Source organism: Vanessa cardui, chromosome 19, assembly GCF_905220365.1.
Source record: "Vanessa cardui chromosome 19, ilVanCard2.1, whole genome shotgun sequence".
Lineage (NCBI taxonomy): Eukaryota > Metazoa > Arthropoda > Insecta > Lepidoptera > Nymphalidae > Vanessa > Vanessa cardui.
The window spans coordinates 6,090,019-6,112,537 of record NC_061141.1 but is presented as its reverse complement, the minus strand read 5'-3'; the positions used below and the strand labels follow the sequence as shown (position 1 = coordinate 6,112,537).

At 33.0% G+C, this 22,519-nt stretch overlaps 3 protein-coding genes and 1 non-coding gene across 7 annotated transcripts in view; 1 reads left to right on the top strand and 3 right to left on the bottom strand.

Moving 5' to 3' along the window:
- Positions 1-2,286: 2,286 nt before the first annotated feature.
- LOC124537871 (proteasome subunit alpha type-1) lies at positions 2,287-13,273 on the top strand. The gene is made up of 6 exons (XM_047114823.1): positions 2,287-2,418; positions 3,101-3,351; positions 3,682-3,841; positions 4,079-4,288; positions 6,604-6,771; positions 12,632-13,273. Exons 1-6 carry the CDS (start codon positions 2,416-2,418, stop codon positions 12,650-12,652), a joined length of 813 nt encoding a protein of 270 aa, XP_046970779.1. The 5' UTR covers positions 2,287-2,415; the 3' UTR covers positions 12,653-13,273.
- On the bottom strand, positions 8,645-11,260 carry LOC124537870 (alpha-N-acetylglucosaminidase). The gene has a single exon (XM_047114822.1). It carries the CDS (start codon positions 11,063-11,065, stop codon positions 8,756-8,758), a length of 2,310 nt encoding a protein of 769 aa, XP_046970778.1. The 5' UTR covers positions 11,066-11,260; the 3' UTR covers positions 8,645-8,755.
- On the bottom strand, positions 12,063-12,134 carry Trnaw-cca. The gene has a single exon. It is a non-coding gene; the product is annotated as a tRNA-Trp (tRNA).
- A 1,331-nt stretch (positions 13,274-14,604) lies between the features above and the next one.
- LOC124537966 (ras association domain-containing protein 10) overlaps positions 14,605-22,519 on the bottom strand; it is a 152,906-nt gene continuing 144,991 nt past the window's right edge. For 3 of the 4 annotated variants that reach the window (XM_047114960.1, XM_047114962.1, XM_047114961.1), the window contains exons 4-7: positions 16,794-16,934; positions 16,017-16,144; positions 15,547-15,761; positions 14,605-15,423 (exon numbers count right to left, since the gene is read on the bottom strand). In XM_047114960.1, coding sequence (XP_046970916.1) covers positions 14,625-15,423; positions 15,547-15,761; positions 16,017-16,144; positions 16,794-16,929 — 1,278 coding nt within the window. In that variant the 5' untranslated portion in view covers positions 16,930-16,934 and the 3' untranslated portion in view covers positions 14,605-14,624. The remainder of the gene's footprint in view (positions 15,424-15,546; positions 15,762-16,016; positions 16,145-16,793; positions 16,935-22,519) is intronic. The other variant, XM_047114963.1, reaches the window with a different exon arrangement.

The following is a 22,519-nucleotide window of genomic DNA, read 5'->3' as shown; positions in this document are numbered from 1 at the left end:
ACATTAGCTACGCTAACATTTGTTGAAGATCCGCCTATAAACCTGATTTGATTTCAATAATCAATATGTTACCATTTTTAACACTAAACCCTTAAATACTGGTACTTGCCTAATCTATAAACCTTGACCACGTGGAATGATTGCAAATTAGCAAAATTTTCTATAAATCAAATAATATCTGCACCACATCCGCTTATAATATGATTAAGACAAACGTCTCGACAAACGTAGTGTAGGACGTCCTCAGGCACGGTAGAGTGACGATATACGCAAGGCGGCAGGCAGGAGCTGAATGCGAGTAGCCGGAGAAAGACTACAGTAGCGTGCGCTTGGAGAGACCTATGTCCAGCAGTGGACGGGTACGGGCTGATGATGATGATGATGATGATGATTAAGACCGTAAGTGTCAACTATAGTTGCATATTTCCAACTTGAATTTGCGTTTTACTATTATTTTTTGATTAATTGTTTATAGCTTTTATGCCATCGGTTGTTATGGCAATTGAAGAATCATAGTACTTTGAACAAAGTATACATTTTTTATGAGTCGCTTTAATACTATTTTAGTAAACTGTATCTAGTTTTAGATAAAGTGTGTAAACTCATCCAACTCTGGTTTCATGGCGGTTCATTTCATATTAAAAAAGTCTTTTTATGCGTTTTGTTCAAACCATTCAACCACTGTAAATCAGACTGAACTGCTCGGATTAAAGGGGCAGTTTTAATCTCAATTCTATTGTTTTAAATTAATATTTATAAAATTAATGGAATGAGTTTTTTAATAATAATTTAATTTTTATTAAATACTATTTTACAAGTTGATTATTATTATTTTAAAAATAAATTTAATCAAATAATGTTACAGTCGAAATGTTTATTTAGTATAAACATTAATAATAATAATCATAATTATAAAGATTTATGATTAAGTATTGAGTATCTTATATTCATAAAGAGTTACTCATTCGAAATATATCGTACCTACTACATAATATATTTATTATATTTAAATATAGAATGTAAACTACATCGTACAATGTACGACGTACGTACTCCTCACTTTACAGAGTACATTTGAAACAATCAGGTGTTTCAGCGCTGCTTGTGAATAAGGTGAAACAGTATTTTATTTTAGAACAGCTTCTCATATTATTCATAACTCAGATTCACTCGTATACAGTACAGTACGCTATCACCTACCCACATATTTACTATTCGTTTATATTATAAATGTGAAAGCTCTGGAAAATATTAGCAACAATTAAATAACTAGACACATCTACGTCTACTCCATGCTCCGGAGTAACGCGTCAAAATTGTGAATTGTACCGAACAGCTTATTTTACAGATAATGTGACCATGAATTACTTTATTTAATTCCTAAGAGAGAATTTTATTGTTATCTTCATACGTACAAAACATTTTTTTTTCATTATTGACGTCATGGCCATTATAATAAAAAAAGTTTGAATCTACGAAGCCAAACTTCAGTTTTTTAATAATGAACACACATAATAATAACACAAAGAACTAAAATATGTACAAATAAGTTAGGCCTAATAATATTAAGTAGATAATAATATATTTTGATATTAATTGAAGTCGAAAGACATAATTAATATTGTTTTATCAAATTAATAATAAAAGAATTTAGTAATAGAATAATCTCCGAGGAAACGACCTTGGTAATGGACTAATCTTATTCTGAGTTTAATTAACTTAACAGAATCAGTATTAACTACAGGCGACTGATCTGTTTTAAAATCGGCTTACGGACTATTGCATGAAATCGGTATTACAAAATTTTATACATTTTTTAGTTTACTTTATTTTCTATAGAAATGTATTTTATTTTTAAATATTAACAACTATGATAAATAAATAAGTGTTGCCAATCTGTTTTTATACATAAGTTGTTCTTGAATTTTCTTTACTATATATGTCTACTAATCAAATATTACTTTATACGAAAAAATACTTTTGAAAAATATAATATAATTTAATTCATGCAAAAATAGTATAAATGAAATTAGAAAAAAGTTTTAAAATCTTGGCGCCATTTCATATTTGTGTTACCAGTATTATTTTTATGAATTGAATATAATACACATATATTTTCATTACAAATGACTGCTCTATCTGTATTAATACAGTTCAGGTTAACTATGATTCTTTTAAGTTTAACTAAAATTTGATTATTGTCATTGTAACAGTAATTCTCATTCAGAAAATTGTTTCTGCATGAATGTCAATGGACAATTACTATATATAGACTTGAGATTTTCATAGACAAAATATGTCATTATGACATTCTAATAGTCATCTTTTGTCGCGTCTCATCGAATTTAAAACTACTATAGAAAGTGCCGGATCGGTGTAATTTAAAAAACACTCGCATTTATAAAAGATTAAAACATGGTAAGTTTATAAAACAAACAATAATATTATTAACGACTGATTCTAAATACTGATTAAACTGTATTTTTATAGTAAATATTGTTCAAATATGCATTGTCATTTTCATACAATTCAAAGAACTATTGGATAACATATCGAAAGTAATAGTAAAACAAATCTTATTTCTATTATTATATTTTCATAGGCGTATTAACTAAGAGGTTAATCGAACGACAAGTGTTTTTGTAATTTTGCAAATAACCTTAAAATTTATTTTCATTTAGAGATATATTTATAAAAAAGTTTTCTTTGTAGATGTGAATTTGTATAAAACGTTCTATGAACATAGTATCATGTTTATGACTTAGATTTTTTATTTTTTTATTCAAATCAATTCTTAAAGCAATTTTGAAATGTCATATCATAGTATTAGAATTTAATGTAAAGCTAATACTGCTTTGCAAAATAATGGCTGAGAAGAACTGGCAAGTAACTCAATAGTTACTATTTTCCATCATTTTAATTGCAGTGTTTATATCAATAAAAATACAATTTCTACATATCCTGCCTGTGCATCAACCTATACTAAGTCCAGGCTTACTCACCATGGATATAAACTTGTATCTTTTAATTTATATCCCTTAATTAATTATCAATGTGTTTTGATATGATGGTGTTAAATTTCATTAAATTTGCATTACAGTTCCGTAATCAGTATGACAGTGATGTCACAGTATGGAGTCCTCAAGGCCGCCTTCATCAAGTAGAATACGCTATGGAAGCAGTGAAGTTGGGTTCGGCTACTGTTGGCCTGAAAAACAAGCAGTTTGCAGTACTGATAGCTCTTAAGAGGGCAGTCAGTGAGTTGTCGGCTTATCAAAAAAAGATTATCCCAATTGATGAGCATATTGGCATTTCCATTTCTGGATTAACAGCAGATGCCAGAATGTTAAGGTAATTTAAATATGTAGTTGTTTTTTTTAATCTTGAAATGGTCTAAGAAAATGTGCATAGTGCATTTTGTGCATAACTTATTTCCAACTTTATAGAAACTAAAATGTTTTAGAAAACTCTATTCTGAAGTTATTTTCACCAAATATGAATCATTTTCTGTATTACTAATAATTTAAATCTTTTACTGCATATTTCTATTTGAAACAGTTGCTTTTATGTCATTGATTCATAGTACATAATCAATCACAAGCTTACATTGAAAAAAATGTACAGATTTCTTTATTGAATAAAAATGTAATATTATTGAAATCAATTTCATTTTCATTACAGCCGTTTCATGCGTACTGAGTGTCTCAATTATCGCTATGCGCATGACTCCCCTATGCCAGTTGGCAGACTTATTGCTTTAGTTGGCAATAAAATGCAGATCTGCACTCAGAGATATGACAAAAGACCCCTAGGTGTTGGTCTATTGGTGGCAGGATATGATGTAAGTGTGAATGTTAAAAAAATGTATATAGTTTAATGGATCATAATCCATTATATTTATTATAATTTGAATATTAAAACCTAAGAACCTAAAAAAAAGCAGGTTATGCTTCAAAGCAAAATAGAACTAAAAAAATTTTAATTGGTTGTAAATTGATTAACATTGCAACAAATTGTGTTTTAATCTACATACAATATATATACATTATATAATAAAATATTCATAATTAATTTTCAGGATCAAGGTCCGCACATCTACCAGACATGCCCTTCGGCGAACTTCTTTGACTGTAGAGCGATGGCGATTGGAGCACGATCTCAGTCTGCCCGCACATACTTAGAGAAACATTACAACTCATTCCTTGATTGTGAGCTCAATGATTTAGTTGCTCACGGCTTGAGGGCTTTAAGAGATACACTGCCAAATGAAGTTGATCTCAATCTTAAGGTATGTATTATATAATACTAAGCCTTAACTCTGAAATAATCCATATTATAATATTATAAGTATGAAAGAAACTGTCAATCTGTCGCTGTTTCGCAACCAAATCGCTGAACCGAAATTCATGAAATTTCTTATAAAGAAAACTTGAACTCCAAATAAGGTTACTTTTTTTGCTTAACAAATGATATCTAATACTCTAAAACGCGAGTGAAGCTGCGTGCGAATACTAGCTGGTAATAAATTAAACCTGTTGAATGTCAGATTAAGCTAAAGTTTTTTTATACCATTTTGGTTTATCACTAGCAGCTTACTTGGGGGCTTTGTGCAAGCCTGTCTGCGTAGGTATAGTCCACTCATCATCGTCTCTCATGTGTCTGTACTTAGATAGGCCAATGTAACTAGAAACATGAGACTTCATCTATCTAACAATTATCAGTGCCACCGAAATCCAGTCTTAAAGTGCAGAGTGAATAGATATCACAGAAGGCAGTTAGTTGGTCCATATGTTGTAATGTATAAAATTTGAAGGGGGGCCAATTGTAATATATAATTGGCTAAAAATAAATTTAAATTTAAAAAAATATTAATTTTCTTCGAGGCCAACTAAAAATTCGGTAGAGCTGGACAAGGCTTTTAAATTAAACAAATCCTCGAAAGAAAGTGCTCCGGAAGTCAGTTAAATAACCCTTCAACATTACAAGTAGATTTACAAAAAAGGCAAATCTATGTTATAAATTAATTTATTCACAAGAATAGAATATAAAAAAATAATTTTAACAATTGTAAAATCTTAAATTTAAAGAGTAACAAAATCGGGCGCCTGGATGTTTACATCCATTTAAAATACATTAAATTTAATTAAATATTATAAATTGTAAATTTTCCAAAGTTAACAAAAAAATAATTTAAAGATAGACTAAGTTATGTTATTAAAAGTTTCTCCAAAAAAAAAATATTCAAATATAAATTATTAGAATTAGGTGTAAATAAAGTTACAACAATGTATAAATATTATTTTTTAAAAAAAGGGTTTGAATGCCAAATTTTCATAAGATTATAAAATGTATACTAAATCCCACGAAGTTCCAAAATTGCAGTAAAAATAAATATGTAAAAATTACATACCGAAATCCAGAAGTTAAATAAATGTTATAAAGTTTTCACTTCCTTTACGGTTTCTAAAATTTAATCTTCAAAATATCCAAAGAAATTAAGTTCAAATGTTCTTCGAAAAGCGTTGACAATAATCCACTCGAAGATACAGCCAAAGAAGATAATTCAAGGAATAATCCACGATAATACAGTTGTAGAAAATAACTGTAGAAAATAATGGTAGAAAAATACCAATTGAAAATAAACTGTTGAAAATAACCATTGAAAATAATTGTTGAAAATAACTGCAAAAGAGAAACAATTCTAATTAGAACCTAACACGAATTTCGAAAATCTATAGTTTCACTTTAATAATTCAAACAACTTACCCGGTCAATCCCGGTTATTTTCCAAAAATAACAAAATGCATCATGGGAAATATTCTAAAAATTCCCTGTAAAGAACCACAATCGTTGTTACGAAACCGAACAATTGAAATAAATTCAACTTTCGAAGAAAGTTTTTCGACTTACCACGAGGCGACAAATATCCAAATTTATTTTTGTAATCCGACATGGATTTACTTCCAATCGTTTAAATTAAGACATATCGTGCCTTAAAACTTCAATTTTCAACAATATTCGATAATTTAAACCAAATAAAAGTTACAAAAACTTTGAAAATAATTTAGCGTCACATTTCGACTTAAAAGGCGGAAGGAAAGTGAGGTCTTAGACAAATGTCAAAGATCATCTCAAAGATAATATAAAGATAATAAATTACAATTAGGTCAGGAACGCATAATGCATAAAAAGTGCATTTTTATTTTAAATGTCAAATTTAGCGGTATTTTTAAATTACGCATAAACATAGCCTTAGAAATTATTGTCAAAGTCAAATGACAGATGACATCCGATAACGTATGTTAGAAATTTAGTATTTTATGTTGAAATTATTTAAAAATGGATGAAACATGTAACGTGCGCCACAATTACGTTACAATGTGTTGTATCGTATTTGTCATCTTTTATGAATTTGGGTAAAACTGAGAACGATAATTAGAACACCTCATTTTATTCACTGAAGCTAAACTTTCAGTTAAAATTTTTTAAATGAACATCCCTATCATTTTCGAATCCAAGTGTTCCAAAGGAAGAATCGAGGCTGGTTTTAAAATCTTATAATTATTATGATTTCATTAAATGATTGTAAATAATTGTTTTCAGAACGTATCCATTGCGATTGTCGGTCCGAAGACAGCGCTTCACGTGTGCGAAGAGGCTGAGCTGACGCGCTACCTGTCTCTCGTGGAGGGCGAGGAGCGCCGCGGCGGGGGCGCCGCCACCGGTGACGGCGCGCCGCCCTCCGACGCGGGGGACGAGCCCCAGGCACAGGTCACTTAATGCATATACACTACTAAAAAGTAAAGTAACAGCCTGTAAATTTCCCACCGCTGGGATAAGGCCTCCTCTTCGATTAAGGAGAGGGTTTGGAACATATTCCACCACGCTGTTCAAATGCGGGTTGGTGGAATGCAAATGTGGCAGAATTTCGCTGAAATTAGACACATGCAGGTTTCCTCAAGATGTTTTTATTCACCGCCGAGCACGAGATGAATTTATAAACACAAATTAAGCACATATAAGTGGCTTGCCTGCCTGGGCTTGAACCCGCAATCATCGGTTAAGATGCGCGCGTTTTAACCACTGGGCCATCTCAGCTCACACACTACTAAAGCCTATTCCAATTGCAGGAGTAAATAGAAATAGTAAAAACTGACTTTGAAAATTGATAACTTGAATATGAATATGAAAGATGACCCAGTGGTTAGAACGTTTGCATCTCAACTGATGATTGCAGGTTTAATATATCCAGGCAAGCACCACTGTCTATTCATATGCTTAATTTGTGTTAATAATTGGTCTCGTGCGGTGAAGGAAAACATCGTAAGGAAACCTGCATCTGTCTACTTTCATAGTAATTCTGCCATATCTATATTCCACCAACCCGCATTGGAACAGCCTGTTGGAAGATATTCCAAATCTTCTCTTCAAAAGGGAGATGATGAGATGATTTTAATGCCTAAGGGTCCTTACTGTCAGGTGACTTTATTCACATGCCCCTGCACATTGACACAATACAAATTAAAAAAGATATACAAATGTTGCAATCATGAAGACATACGAGTGTTCACAACTAGTACACAAACTTTCAGCGACAACAGTGATCTCGTGAAAAAATGCATAAAACAAATTCAAACAAATACTTAAAATTATATACTATACCATCATCCTACTGTATAATTCATGTAAATAGAAATAATGATTTGAAACATCATATCGATCTGATGTTTATTTTTTTCGGAAATATGAAATATTGGACACTCAAACTATGCAATTTATTAATAATATTAATTGCGATATCTCTATTTAAATATAACTATTTTCTTTATTATTTTACTTGGTGGTAGATTTACATTGTGCAAGCCCATCTGGGTACCACCCACTCATCAGTTATTCTAACGCACAATAACAGTACTCAGTATTGTTGTGTTCCGGTTTGAAGGCTGAGTGACCCAGTGTAACAACAGGCACAAGGGACATGACATCTTAGTTCTGAAGGCTGGTGGTACATTGAACATGTAAGGAATAGTTAATATTTCTTACAGCTTCTTTGTCTATGGGTGATGGACCACTTACCATCAGGTGGCCCATATGCTCGTCCGCCAACCTATACCATAAAAAAAAAGTTATTTCATGACACAGAATTTTAAATAACATGAGATATATATGGACAAAACTAGTTAAATACAAAAATAAATATAATTATTTAATAAATTTGTAGTAAAGCTCTCTCTCGATGACAAATACATATTCATAACTGTTATTCACCAAACAAAGGATAATGAAAGTCATTATGTTTCGAAGTTGATTTAAAATCATTTATTTCAATACTCAGTACAAAATAGTTCCTTCTTGACCTCTGATGTGTTACTTACAGCGGAATATAGTAGTTTAAATTAACGATTGCAAAGGATCGTATGCTGTGTGTTTTATTTATAAATTTTACTGTTAATTTAATATTTCTGTAGTACATGCGGGGCAAGAAAAGGTTCGTCACTTTAAGATCTACTTTCGTGTGCTCAGTGTTAACGATAATTTGCTTTACCGATCGAGAATGGCATATTGCGTCGCAATGATTTGATGTTTAGATTCAAAAGGTACTAAGAATTTAAGACTTGATAAAGGATTTAATTAAAAAACTGACTGTCTTCTTAATCTGACTGTACATACGACCTTTTGAACGAACAGTAACGCTAAGCATTTTAAATATATGGTAATACAATTTCATGATATACAAACTTAAATTATATGGTCGTTAATCGGTGGTAGTAGATGTCCACATTGTAACTAAAGGTGTTATTTCCTCGGAATCCTCTTGTTGTGACATTTGCTTAATAATGTTTAAAGGTAAATCGTCCAGGTCGGAGACGTAAGCCCATTTCTGATACAAACTGACGGCAACTGTTCTCGTATCGTTGCTGGGTAATGGATCAATGTTTACAGTGAGGAATTTTTCTTCAACTGAATATCTCACAACGCGCTGAGCGTTCCTTTCATCGAACGTTTCGTTTCTCAACTTTGCGTCTAATGCCATTTGCAAAAATCTCGACCATCTTGGCTTATAATAATAATGGAAAACCTCCGCCCACTGCTTGCACGCGTAATCTGTTATTTCGCCCTTCGGTCCCCATAGAGTGATTTGATTGCGTGCATTCAATTCGTACAGATATGTCTCTTCGTTTGTTGATGCAATTTCTTTAGCAGATTGCAACCAATTTGTAATAGTGAAATCTGTATTTGTTGCTAATATATTCTCCATGTCGTCCATCGCGTCCAGAAATCGTCCTATTGTAAAATTGAATATAATACTGTTCGATGATTTATCTCTTAATAAATTCATGTATAATTGTTCAGCTCTGTATTGTAATCCTTGTCTTGTTACGTCGACGAGATCGTGTAAGAATCCGGGCGAATTACAAGCGTTATTATCAACGAAAGCAAATAATTTGAATGCCTCAAATAAGTCATGGCTTTTGTACCAAGCCCAAGGTCTTATCGTGAAACTGGGCCGGCGCGTTATAACGTACTTCCCTCTTATTCTATTGAGACCATCGAAACTGTATACGCTTTTTAGTAAATACGTCCAAGCCGTAGCTGTTGCGTTGCATCCATATCGTCGTTCAGCGTAATCGCCAACCCATTCGTCTAAATCTTTGACGGGACCGGTTCGCCAAGCGCTCTCTAACATCAAGTCGTAAACTACGTAGTTTTGATTGATGCCTTCAGGAGTTATTCCTATGCCAATCATGGTGTTGTTGGCACGATTTCTCACTTTATAAACATCCCTGTTGATTGTTTGCATGCTACCAAACATACCTAGCGTACCTCCGAAATTATGGAGCATGCACCAGATGAAAGGTTGTCCGTAATACATTTGGTATAAATCGAATTGAGGCCATTGTTCTGATTGCAAATCGAGCAATAACATTCGTCCGTTTGGTACAGACGTCAGAAATTTCTGTACTCTTTTCAAAGGCCATAGTAGAGGATTGTGAACGAACATCCAGTTTTGGAGTAGCCATACTGCGTCTTTATCTATTTCGGATATGGTGGAGAAAATTGATTTGGCCGTTTCTTGTACCAGCGACGTAGACCACGGTTCAATTTTAATTTCATTAAATGGATCAATTGCATAAATGTTTCCCGTGCCAGTGCTAGCTGTTATTTCCTTTAGGAACATTTTGCCGATTGTTTTAAATTCTGGTTCTTTTGGATCTATAAAAAGATTGCAGCAATAATCGGTGTCGAACTTGTTCCACGTTCCAACACTGTATAAAGTCAAATTTGGGTATATAGTTTGAAAAGCTCTGGGCACGTGTCCGTTGAATGCAGGGAAAACTGGAACCATCCCAAGTTTGAACATTAAATCGACGATTTTATCTTGTATCTCTTTCTGTCGGTCATGCCAAGATTTAGGCAGGGGTCCGCCCCATCCATGCACATTACCCATTCGAAGCCAAGCTAGAAACCCCGGTCCGGTGAAATGTTCGTTAATATCATTTTCAGACATACCCAATCGTCTGTAAATTTTTGCCCAGGCGGCCTCCTGCGCGACGGGGGCCAAGGCTAAGTTAATCCCATTCAAAGCCATCCATTCCACATGACGAGGCCACTCGTTATTTGGTTTCCACCACACGAAGCTATACGATGAAGTACATACATTTTGATAGTAACGGAATCTGTCGTTGGCTACAATAATCTCGTCCACATCTGGCAAAGGATATGGTATTTGCACTCGCTGTACTTGCCACGCGATCTGACTCTTGCAGTATTTCTTTAAATAATGGTTGAAGCCCCACACGGCCGCTACACCAGAGCTAGCCCTGATTTGAAGCTGTCCATTTACAGTTCGAAGTGCGAAAACGTCCTTATGATCATTGAACATAACAGGATTAACTTCCACTTGCACATTGCTCAAATATTTATTTATAATATTCAAAGCGGCTTCTTGCTGCACTTGCGGCGATGTTTTCGTTTGTAATTTCACAGGATCTAAGTAGTCTAGATTTAAACTTGTACCGTGTTTTATTAAATTAAATACGATGAAAATGTACAATAGCTCCATCTTACGATGTGAACTCTAGACGTTCCATTTATGAATGATAGGCCGTTGCTTTCATTGTGACCAGTGACGCTGACCCCTTGACCCTCGATAAAAGATAATTCGTTGCCTGTAACGAGGTATTCATTGCGATAAGCTCTGACAACGATGCTAGTGATTAATTTAATGCTGTTTTCTTTGCTATCTGTTTACTTTCCGTGTTAAGTAATTATGTATGCTTAAATATCTTATTTCGTCTGTGGTAAATAATAAAAAAAGTATTTAATTAAATATATATTTCACATTGCATACGTAATTGAAAAATTAGTTACGTATAGTTTTCACTTTAAAACACACTGAATTTATTAATTAAAAACCGCTAAGCGAATATTGAGATGTTATGTTTATTTATTTTAAAAATAAACAATGCCTAATGACGGTGGATATTTTTTGCTAAAGATAAATTTGATCTACATTAAATGCCCGAGGTATCTAAAATATTTACCATAATGAGGATTAATTAATGTGTAAATGCCTTCGCAAATAAATTACAGTTATTTACTAATTTGTAATAGATACAATTACTGATTATGGGCGTAGAAGAAAGACACGTGTTATCGTGAACTTTTCGGTACGTTTTTAAGACGTACAATATTTTGCTACATTATTTTGATGTATCTGCTAAGGTTTGGCCAAAGTTATCCATTATAAGCACACAAAAATATCTTAGTTTGGTATAGAACGTTGTCATAGTCTTTAAGCTATTTTGTATAAAATATTTACAAAACAATGGCTCTGTCTATCAGTAAAAACCGTATCAAAATTTGTTTAATTAAAATTAAGCTATTTTTTATATATTACGTGGTTTAAGATAAAATGATATTGATAAAATTGATTTTTCACAACAATATTTACGTTGGCGTTTATTATAAGTACCTATTTCTTGAATAGAGCATACTTTGAAATAATCAACTCATTAATATTATCTTAATTGAAATAAAAATATGTATTCGAAACTCTTTGACCCCGACGTGATTTGAACACGCAACCTTCTGATCTGGAGTCAGACGCGCTACCGTTGCGCCACGGAGTCCTTACAATACAATGTCTAAATAAGATACTATTTCTGATTGTATCTATAATGTTAAAACATCGTTGACTTTCTCTTTGTTTTCAGATAACAAAATAATTATTTGTTTATTTTTATTTTGTAATTAGAATTTACTAAACATGTATGACTTATTTGTTTAGTGAATTAGTCTTATCTGATAGTGCCAAGTACTGTAGTAGGTAATGTTTGAATTATTCAATTTTTCTTAAAATTCTTTTTTTTTTTTTTTAATCCCAATAGAAAATGACTTAAACTTGTTAAAGGATAATTCAGTATTGATTATAATATTGATGCTTTCAACAGTCTTGAAATTTTGTGTGATTCTATGGATACACTTATCGCCTTTCAAACGTTCGATTTTTTAATATGAATCCAAAAATTGATGTCGAATTAAAAAAAAATGAATTTCTTTTCAAGATTTGTAGGTAATTAAACGAAAATGTTTCTTACTGTTTTATAAATAAGGATTATTGTTGCAGGTCGCGATGGACACGGAGTAGACACAGATCGCTTGCAGGAAAACGCAGATGGGCTTAACAGGATAATAGACGAAGAATTTACGACACAATTGTCACCAAGTCTCTGTGTTTATATTCATACGGTATATAGTGTCATCCTTCCTTTCCTTTTTAACACGTCTAAAGATCTGCCTTGGCCAGTGTTTAAATTATCCTCTGTTGCTATGTAATTAAGACTGAAATTCCATTGGAAAATTTTATTCTGATTCATAATACTTTAGTTAATATTTCAAGGGATATACTGTACAAAATGTATGTAGATTCTTTCAAATATCATGTAACTTTTTTTGTAACTGTACAGTAATTGTACGCTTTTAGCACACCTGGGGTTCTGTGACACATTAGCTATGATATCTGTTATATGTAGTTATAATGTTCCGTACAAATACCAACTACCTAATTGTAATTTTAAAGATACTATTTGAGGTAGAGTCACGAAAAGAAATCTATGTAGTATTTTTATTAAATATAATATCAGTTTTGTTCTAAGCAATAAGGTACTTTAGGCACTGGCCAGGGCGAAGAGAGAAAATATATTTAATGCTATTAAACATCTTGTGTATTTCCTTTATTTTGTAACAAATTAAACACGTGTCTTTTTAATATTCTTTTATTTACTCTGTACATCTATAATATAAACATAAATGTTAATTAACAATTATTTTATAGAAATGTTTTTGGATATTTTATGAACAAAATTGCTTAAAAATAGTTGATGATTTGACTGTAGCATCAGATTCGTGAATGCATTAACGTTTATAAGAAAATAAGGACAAGTGTTTTCATTTACATAATTTATTTTTAATTATTCTTTCTAGATTTAATTTTGAAAATGGAACGTTAAATAATGAAAATATAATCGATCAAGTTTTATTTATAGAACATGTTCGATATAATAATAATTTGTATACCATGAGATCCATGAATATTGCATTTTGTTTATTTATAAAATTTTCATTTCGAATTATTTACAAATTATCCGAACGTATTCCTATTTTATTCGACCATAGAAAAATAAAACGGAAATTATATTTACAATAATATTACGCTTGCATGTTTCGTAACAGCGAAACTATTCTGTAAGAACGAACAACGTATAGTACGACAACTTAGATGTCGCATCGGCAAAATTCGTAAAACCGATCACAACCGAATTGAGTACGCTATCCCAAATTATCAATATTTATTTCTCATGCGAATATGATCTTTGCACAAACGTAATAACTTGTAATATCATAAGACTTAATATATTCGTCGATTTACATGAACTTGCTTTCTCTGACGCGAGAATCTATAGCGACGAATAGCGTCGAATGGCGTGATAGGGAGCTGTTTCTATTGGTTGTGTAAATCGGCAGTAATCGGTTTTATTTTCATTCCATTGCATTTTCCGATGCTACATCTAATTTGTGTCATACTATAGCTCACTCGTAAAACGTGCCAACTGCACACGTATTCCGTAAGAAGAAACTCGAAACTCATCGCAAAACTCGAATGTAATAGGCGACAGTGAGTTTGATTACACAATTTTTAGGATAGTCCTATAAATCTGAGATTTTATTAACGTGTGGTGTGAAGGTATAAGTATCTGCTTGTTTTTACAGAATAGTCCTTTAGGTTGATGTTTTTTATGATGAAAGCATTTTTATATAGATCATCGAATTGACTAGTGTTTACTAATTTATACATGTTGTGATTGGTGGTTTTGTTGTATATTTTTTGGCATCGGAATCGATATAAAAATATCTAAATCTATCTATACATAGTACATATAAACAAATCTATATAACATCTTAGCACCATTTTATCTTAAAAGTAACTTAAAATCTATAGTTAAATTTTGGGACAATTTTATTTTGGGATGTAATCACTCGATTGTATAGTTACTGGAAGCTATTTATGGTAATTTCAAAGCATATCTTTGGGACATTTAATCAGAAACGTTAATCCTATGTCATACTAGAGTGTCCAGAACGTAATTACTACCATTGAAACTGAAGGTTGGTTGGGTTGGACTACTCTGATCTAAAACTGGTATGTAGCTCTCTCGTAGGACAATCGGTTGCCGACTCGACGCCTCGTGCAGCTGTCTTTCTAATATCGTATTCTGTAATTCCTCCTTTTCCAATTCGATTGTCAATTCGTCTAGAAGTTTCATTCTAAATTCAATTTCTTTGTCCGCTTTTTCGATCTCCATCGTGTTTGCCTGCATCTCTATCGTTGTTTTGGCTAAATCTTCCTCTATTTTGTTCATGAGCATCGCGACTTGGGATACGTTTTCGCAGCTATTGGCTTTGTTCTCGTCCATATATCGTTTAACTTTAGCCGTCAATCTTACAACTAATTCTTCTTCACGGTGCAATCTCTTGTTGATTATCGCGAGTTTTTCCAATAGTTCGACCTCTTCTCGTATTCGAGATAGTTCATCAGCTGATGCATCCGAATCTGTGTCGTTTGACGTTTGCATCAGTCTTTCTGAGTTGACTTGACATATGTCGGTGAGCTCTTTTGTGAAGTAATGTTCTCTCATGAGATGTCTTTCTCTTCTGGACTTGTGCTTTGTGTGTCTTCTGGGTGGGGTTCCGCTGCCCACGCCGACACCACTATCGCTGTTTCCTGCTTGACTATCATTCAGTTCGCTGGATCTTCCTAAATCCCGAAGGTAGGATTCGAGGAGATAATTGGTTCCGTGTTTTTCCATTCGATTTTTGTGTGTCTGATCTTCTAGATGATCAATCAGTTTCTCTTGTTCCCTGTAATACAAAAAAATAATAAGTATAAGATACTTTGGCTAATTGGGCATTTTTGCCAGAAGATGTGTGTTTGTATATATTTGTGTAACTATAAGATTGTGAAATAAGAAAGCTGATGGCTACCTTAGCTTGTCCAGTTGTTGGTGTATGGTTCTACTCTGGTGTTGTATAACAGACACCAGTTTTGCTGCAGGGTCTTCGCTTTTTGATCTTGGCGGTGGAGTAGCAGCACGGACTCCCTTCTTCCTCCTTCTAGATCTGGCTCGACTGCCACCGTCGCTATCGCGTCCCGAATCGTCTTCCCCACCACTTGACAATCGACGAAGTGATAGCCGAACCTAAGGAATATTAAAAACAGTATTAATAAAAAAATACAAAAATATGTAAACGCTTATTTTTTTAATAACATAAATATAATCTTTAAAATGGAATGAGCTTTGACTTTTGGTAACCTACAACCCTTGGTTGGTGTGGTTCAAGTAATGGAAAATGTTTAAAAAAGCTTAACAATTTAAGTTAGGCTATCGGCTGTACCGACATATATCGTATTTGAAAAAGATGAGAACATATATCTAAACTAAACCAAATCATACCTCATGCCTAGCGTCGCCCCAAGCTGCTAATACGTGTAACACTGGAGCGTCTGGTGGTAGAGGTCGTTCTACTCCTCGCCATCGCTCCGCTAACACCCACTCACCGTGGTCGCTTAGACCTCCTGCTGCTGAAAGAAAAGAATTACATAATACAATGGAACTTATTATAGCTTCATGTTTTCTGACGTCCAAGAAATGAGAGATAATGTAGGAAAAGGTAAGTATTCTGTTTTTAAAATGGAATGTTAGTCTGGGATTCCAAAATAGATTGATATCTAGCACGTCATCTATCACGATGTATCGCGTGTCAGAAGTGATCGTCAATGCGAAAAATGTGCCTACACAATGCTATCTGGAAGCACTGACAGCCCTTCGTGAATGTGCAAATCTACGTTTATTTTTATTTTATTTTGTATTGCGTCACCCCAAGCATATAGGCATTGTATAATTGCACATTTCTACTTCATTGTGATAATAAATGAAAAACGTCAGGCTGAAATATGTTTGCTAATTTATTTCTATAAAAATATTTATGGATGGCTAAAGTCGTTTGGATGGTAAGGTAAGCTTTATAAGGTACTCCTGACTCCGGTAACTTTAGCCTTTTGCTTTTGAGACTTGATTGGAAAACTCGATCATTTTTTGACCCGATTATAATTTTAATTAACTTGATTTGAGGAGCTCGGTAACGACAGCCTTACAAAAAAGCAACTCGATAAACAAGGCTAATTAATACATAAAAGTAAGATGATGATAAGACTGCTTCCAAGAATTTACCTTCAGGGGCGCCTTGCAAAGCACGTACAATGTCAGCGCAGGTAGTGTGTGAGCGAACACCTCTGACCCACAACTTCTGACCCCGAGCTAACACGCCAACCTCCTCGTCGCTGTAATCCGACGATGATGCCTCCATGACGCCTGAAATATTAAATTCTATTTTAGCTAAACCGTGTACGTAATTAATAAACTTCCTGCTGCTATTACTAAATATTATACTAGAGTTATATGACTATACTGCAATACTAAGTCCATACTAACACCAAGATTAGGTGTTACACTTTTTAAATAATTAATAATGTAATGTTTTTCAACTTTATCTACATGCTTGTATATTCTACTCTTAGGATCATAAATGTTGGCATGTTCTTAGAAAAGATCTTTTATTCGGATATGTGGCCGTTTTTATACTTTCGCTTAATTAGGGTATGCGGTATGCGCGTTATTTAATTTTTGTACATATACTAAAGACTTACGTAACTGAAATAAATAAAGTAAAAAACTACTCGACGGATTTTAACGAAACTCGGTACAATTATTTTTCATACTCCTGAGCTGGTTATAGTATATTTTTCATCACGCTACAGTCAATAGGAGCAGAGCAGTGAAGGGAAATGTCGGGAAAACAGGAGAAGTTACTCCATATTTTAAGCTTCCGTCGCGTGTACAACCTTAATGGTTAAAGCTACAAAGAAATTGTGTATTACGGAAATGTTCTCCTTAAAATTATATAAAAAATATCCCATGACAGCCTTTGTCTATCTTTTATGGTTGACTCACAATAATACGTGTCACTCTCAATAGCTTAGTAGTTCGAAGCTTTCTGATTATATTTGACTATTCCTGCGCTTATAACACTCTCAATCATCCCAAATAAAAAAAGTTAACAGTATTAACTATTTCATAAAAAAGGAAACATTGAAATCCGTATAGAAACACCAAAGTTATACATGAAATACGCTAATAATAAAGCTTTCGCACGTGAATACTAAATCTATACTACTATATAAATCTCTAGAGTCTGTCTGTACACTTATGTTTGTCGTCATAAGTATTTTTTTTATGATTGACTGACATAATTTTTACCATTTTTGACATTTTTGTCTGTCTGTATGTTCTGCTTTAACTGGAGAACAGATGCACCGTGCATCTTTATAAAAATTGGTATACAGGAAAAACATGAACATAGAAAAAGATTGAACTTTGATGCATGTTCAGCATTACAACGAATCGAGAAAACATCGCTGAATTTAGGATTATGCTTTATGAAAATAAATGTTTAGTTAAAGATTTTAAAACTGCTCTAGAAGGTTAAATAACAAATGATTCAAAGTCATTATCAATGCATTTTTATGCATTTTTATGCTGCCGTAGCTCCTGAAGTCACAGCTATAGTTGTCGGTACAGAAATTACAAAACGAGGTATTGTTATCATTAAGCCATACAAAAACAATCAAGGTGTCGCTGAAACACATCAATCGTATGACAATTATTACGATTATCCAATTATGTTTATGCGAGCAGGAGATTGATAAGTATAATCTCGGACTGTATCAAAATATTCTCACGACAGGCTCTGTGACATCGAAGAGTTAGTTGTATGGATTTTTTTGCATATCATATAACGATTAGAGATAATCTAACCATATTCTGAAGTGTCGTCAACTGTTTTAACAACTCATTGTTGACATGTACGCTATGGTCGAGAACGAACGATTAAACTACATTCATTACAATCAATCAAAACTCTGAGCCGAAGAGAACATTTATTTACGAGATACAATATCGAATGATAAAATAGCTGCTGATATCGGACAAAGATCTTCGTACAGTGGAAGTCCAAGACATATGCACGAATATGCTCAGGATGCTTTGACGTACGTACGCAAGTATTGACAAGGTTGTAGATGTAATAACATCGATATTCGATAGAACCGGATAAAAGAGGACGTGTTGGTTTGATGCAAACTTTTACAGACTATAGAAATTTAATTAAAAATTTCATCGTACCTATATAACATCGTATAAGTTTATGGGTGTTATGACCAATCTGCAGCCTATCGTGAACATCATTGAAGAAGATGAAATAGATGACGAATATTAAATAGTTTTTTTTATTAGATCTCGCATGTTTCTTTATTATTTGTACATTGTTGATGATCAGTAATTAATTAATAATAATAATAATATGAGACAACATCACATACATTATTCTGATCCCAATGTAAGTAGCTGAAGCACTTGTGTTATGGAAATCAGAAGTAACGACGGTACCACAAACACCCATACCCAAGACAACATAGAAAACTAATGGTAATCTACATCGACTCAGCCGGGAATCGAACCCAGGACCTCAGAGTGGCGTATCCATGAAAACCGGTGTACACACCACTCGACCATGGAGGTCGTCAACAAAATGAAAATGAAAATTTAAAAATTTATTTTTTTGCGACTAATGCCCAGCGAAGTGGGCGGGTATAGCTAGTAGTTAAATAAGAATTCAATTATATTTTTGAATATATTCTATACCTGTCTTCAAATTTAAGCCACTTTCAATTCATCATTCATTTGTTCTTGTTTTTTAAGAAATACTAGAGTAATTAATTGCAAGGTTGTAAATATCAACAGCCTTGCAAATAATTAGGTAGTTTTATCGTCTGAACGAATGCTTTTGTACTAATGTTACGTTATACTCAATCACGAAGATCTTTTTCCGATGAGAACTAAAATTTGTATTTTTCTTTAATTTAAGAATATATTAATAAGTATGAGTCGAGATGGCCCAGTGGTTAGAACGCGTGCATCTTAACCGATGATTGCGGGTTCAAATCCAGGCAAGCACCGCTGATTCATGTGCTTAATTTGTCTTTATAATTCATCTCGTGCTCAGCGGTCAAGGAAAACATCGTGAGGAAACCTGCATGTGACAAATTTCATAGAAATTCTGCCACATGTGAATTCCACCAAGACGCATTGGAACAGCGTGGTGGAATATGTTCCAAACCTTCTCCTCAAAGGAGAGGAGGCTTTTAGCCCAGCAGTGGGAATTTACAGGCTGTTGTTGCTGTTGTTGTTGTTGTATTAATAAGTATATAGTTCTTAAGTATATATCAATTTTAGCATCAAGGCTATTTTTTTATATTATAAATACAAATTGTAATTTCAGTAGTTCGGTATGGCCAAAAAAATATCGTTTTACAATGATATCGTTTTACATATAAAATAATATTAAGCACAGTTTTACAAATTATTGATCTATTAATTACATTAATAATTGTATATAATCAAGTAAATTCAATAGCCCCTGCTATATTCATAATATGCAATTATAATGTGATATTAATTATGATGTAGAATAAACTGTCATAACACCGTATTGAAGGCTAGGGTTGCTCTGTAACATAATATATAAATGTATTATGAAGTAACCATGTTTTTCTATCTGTTGCTATTTACGGTCAAACCACTGATTTTGGATGAAATTACCTTGAATAGAAGTTATGTTTATGAAGAGATATGTTATCTTTTATCACTAACACCAAACGAACACAAACTAAATAACGAGCGAAGCTATGGGTCACAAGTAAATATTAAATACATCTGTTCACGGATATTTCTGTCTCTCATAAATAAAAAAACATGTAAGAACATTACAAATTGAGGTCAAAGTTTTAAAATTGAAATGTCGTTAAAAATTGTATTGTATATTATAACTTAAGTAGGTACATGTTGATTATTTATAAATATATAGTACTGTTGGTTTTAAACGCGTAGTAATCTTACAATGAACAAAGAAATACGTTAATTACTGCATAATGTATAAGTACATATGTATCATTGTTTCCATAAATGTGTGTGTCTTGGGTAGGTCAGAAAGATGGGTGGGCTAAGCCGAGCCTTTCTATACCAATATTTATCTTTATTTTTTAATCAATAAAGCTGCAATTAATAAAAAAAAAATATTTATTTTATAGTCAGAAATCTCAAACTAATTTTCATTTCATATGAAATTCAAACTTTATTCACTCTAATCAAACAAGTTGATTATTTTCAGATTACTAAAACCTAATGGAAAGCATATTAACGATTTTTATGTATTTGCTTACCCGCAATCGTTGCCATGGCAACCGTGAAGCAAACACATCGCCACGTGCATTGTATAAGCGGGGTTGGACCGCGCCTGGTACAATGGGGGTGGTGATTACCATAACGGCGTGGTGTTGCAGGAAATTGCAGAATTTCGAATGCAGATAATGCATGAACGTTTAAAATTAGAAAAGAGGTTTTTCTGCAATGCGTTTATAGTCTGTGGTACGCTCTTCAATTAAAATATATTATCTTTGTTTTTATTTAAAAATCAGGTCAGTAAAATATATTAAATACAAATAATATAATTGAAGCGTCATTTTTTTTACCTAGCGTGTTCGTCATATAATAACTTAGGTATAATTAAGTTGTTACAGATAATTATAAAAAAAAAAGAAAATAAGAATTCAGTGCTTCGAACGATGACGAAGTTCACTGTACAGTATAACAAGTCCTTATCAAAATTAGCGATCCGATAAGGCAAGAAAAATGTATAAATCCATGACATTCAACATAAACATGGGGGCTTTGTAATTTGAGTGCTCGATTCGTGACTAGTCACCATTAGGTGTTCCATCACCCCTTCCTCTAGCCACCCCACCCCCCTTGACATTAAGGGCACGCCCAAATGTTTGTGTTAATGTAATTTCGGAACAGCGTTTTAGTTATTCTATGCAATATTTTGTAAGTTGTATTATTATTTACTATTTAATACTTTTTGACATTATTCGATATATACATACATTTTCATCAACTTCACAAGTATAATTACTAAAAAAGGATTTACATATGAATTAATCGATATTAATGAAACACTAGTAGGCGCAATTACTGTTTCACTGTGATATTCAGATTTTCTTCTAATAAAATGTTGTGACAATTATACAGACTTTCCTATGCTGGAATTTGTATCCTTATTCGTTTATTTATAAACGGGTATCGATATACCTTACATTGTAAATCGAACGTATAATTTTTCCGGCTAGCAACATTGTTTTATCAGAACGAAAGCATTAATTTTGTAAACAGCATTTAGAGAAAATACTACCGACGACTGTTAAGAATCGTGCAGTCTTCTAATTTGCTACATTTAACACATAAACAGTTTTGCAAAAAGTTAAACACTGCATCCTGTTCGGAATACAACATTGAAGCACTTTTGATTACATATTGAGTGCATTCAAGTTAAAATGTTGTACAAGTATATATGTATCTTAGAAAGTATATAAAGTAATCATTCATCGATCTCTTCAAATGGGTAGGTTAATATTGATGATTTTTGATTTACGTTATTTAAAATTGGAATATGTATCATGTTAAAATACTGTATACGATTTCTTAGACATTTTCTGCCTCGCACAACCACTTTGTGGAACTAGCTTTCGCCGGCGGTTTTTCCGAACCGATACGACATGGAAGCCTTCAAAAAAAGAGCGTACTCCTTTCTTAAAGGCCGGCAACGCGCCTGCAAGCTCCCTGGTGTTGCAGATGTCCATGGGCGGTGGTAGTCACTTTCCATCAGATGAGATTCCTGTTAGTATGCCACCTACTTCATAAAAAAAAATTATATTGATATTAAAGTATATAAATTCGCCAGGACCCATTCTTAACCTCAAGTACATCAATCATAATCTGACGTA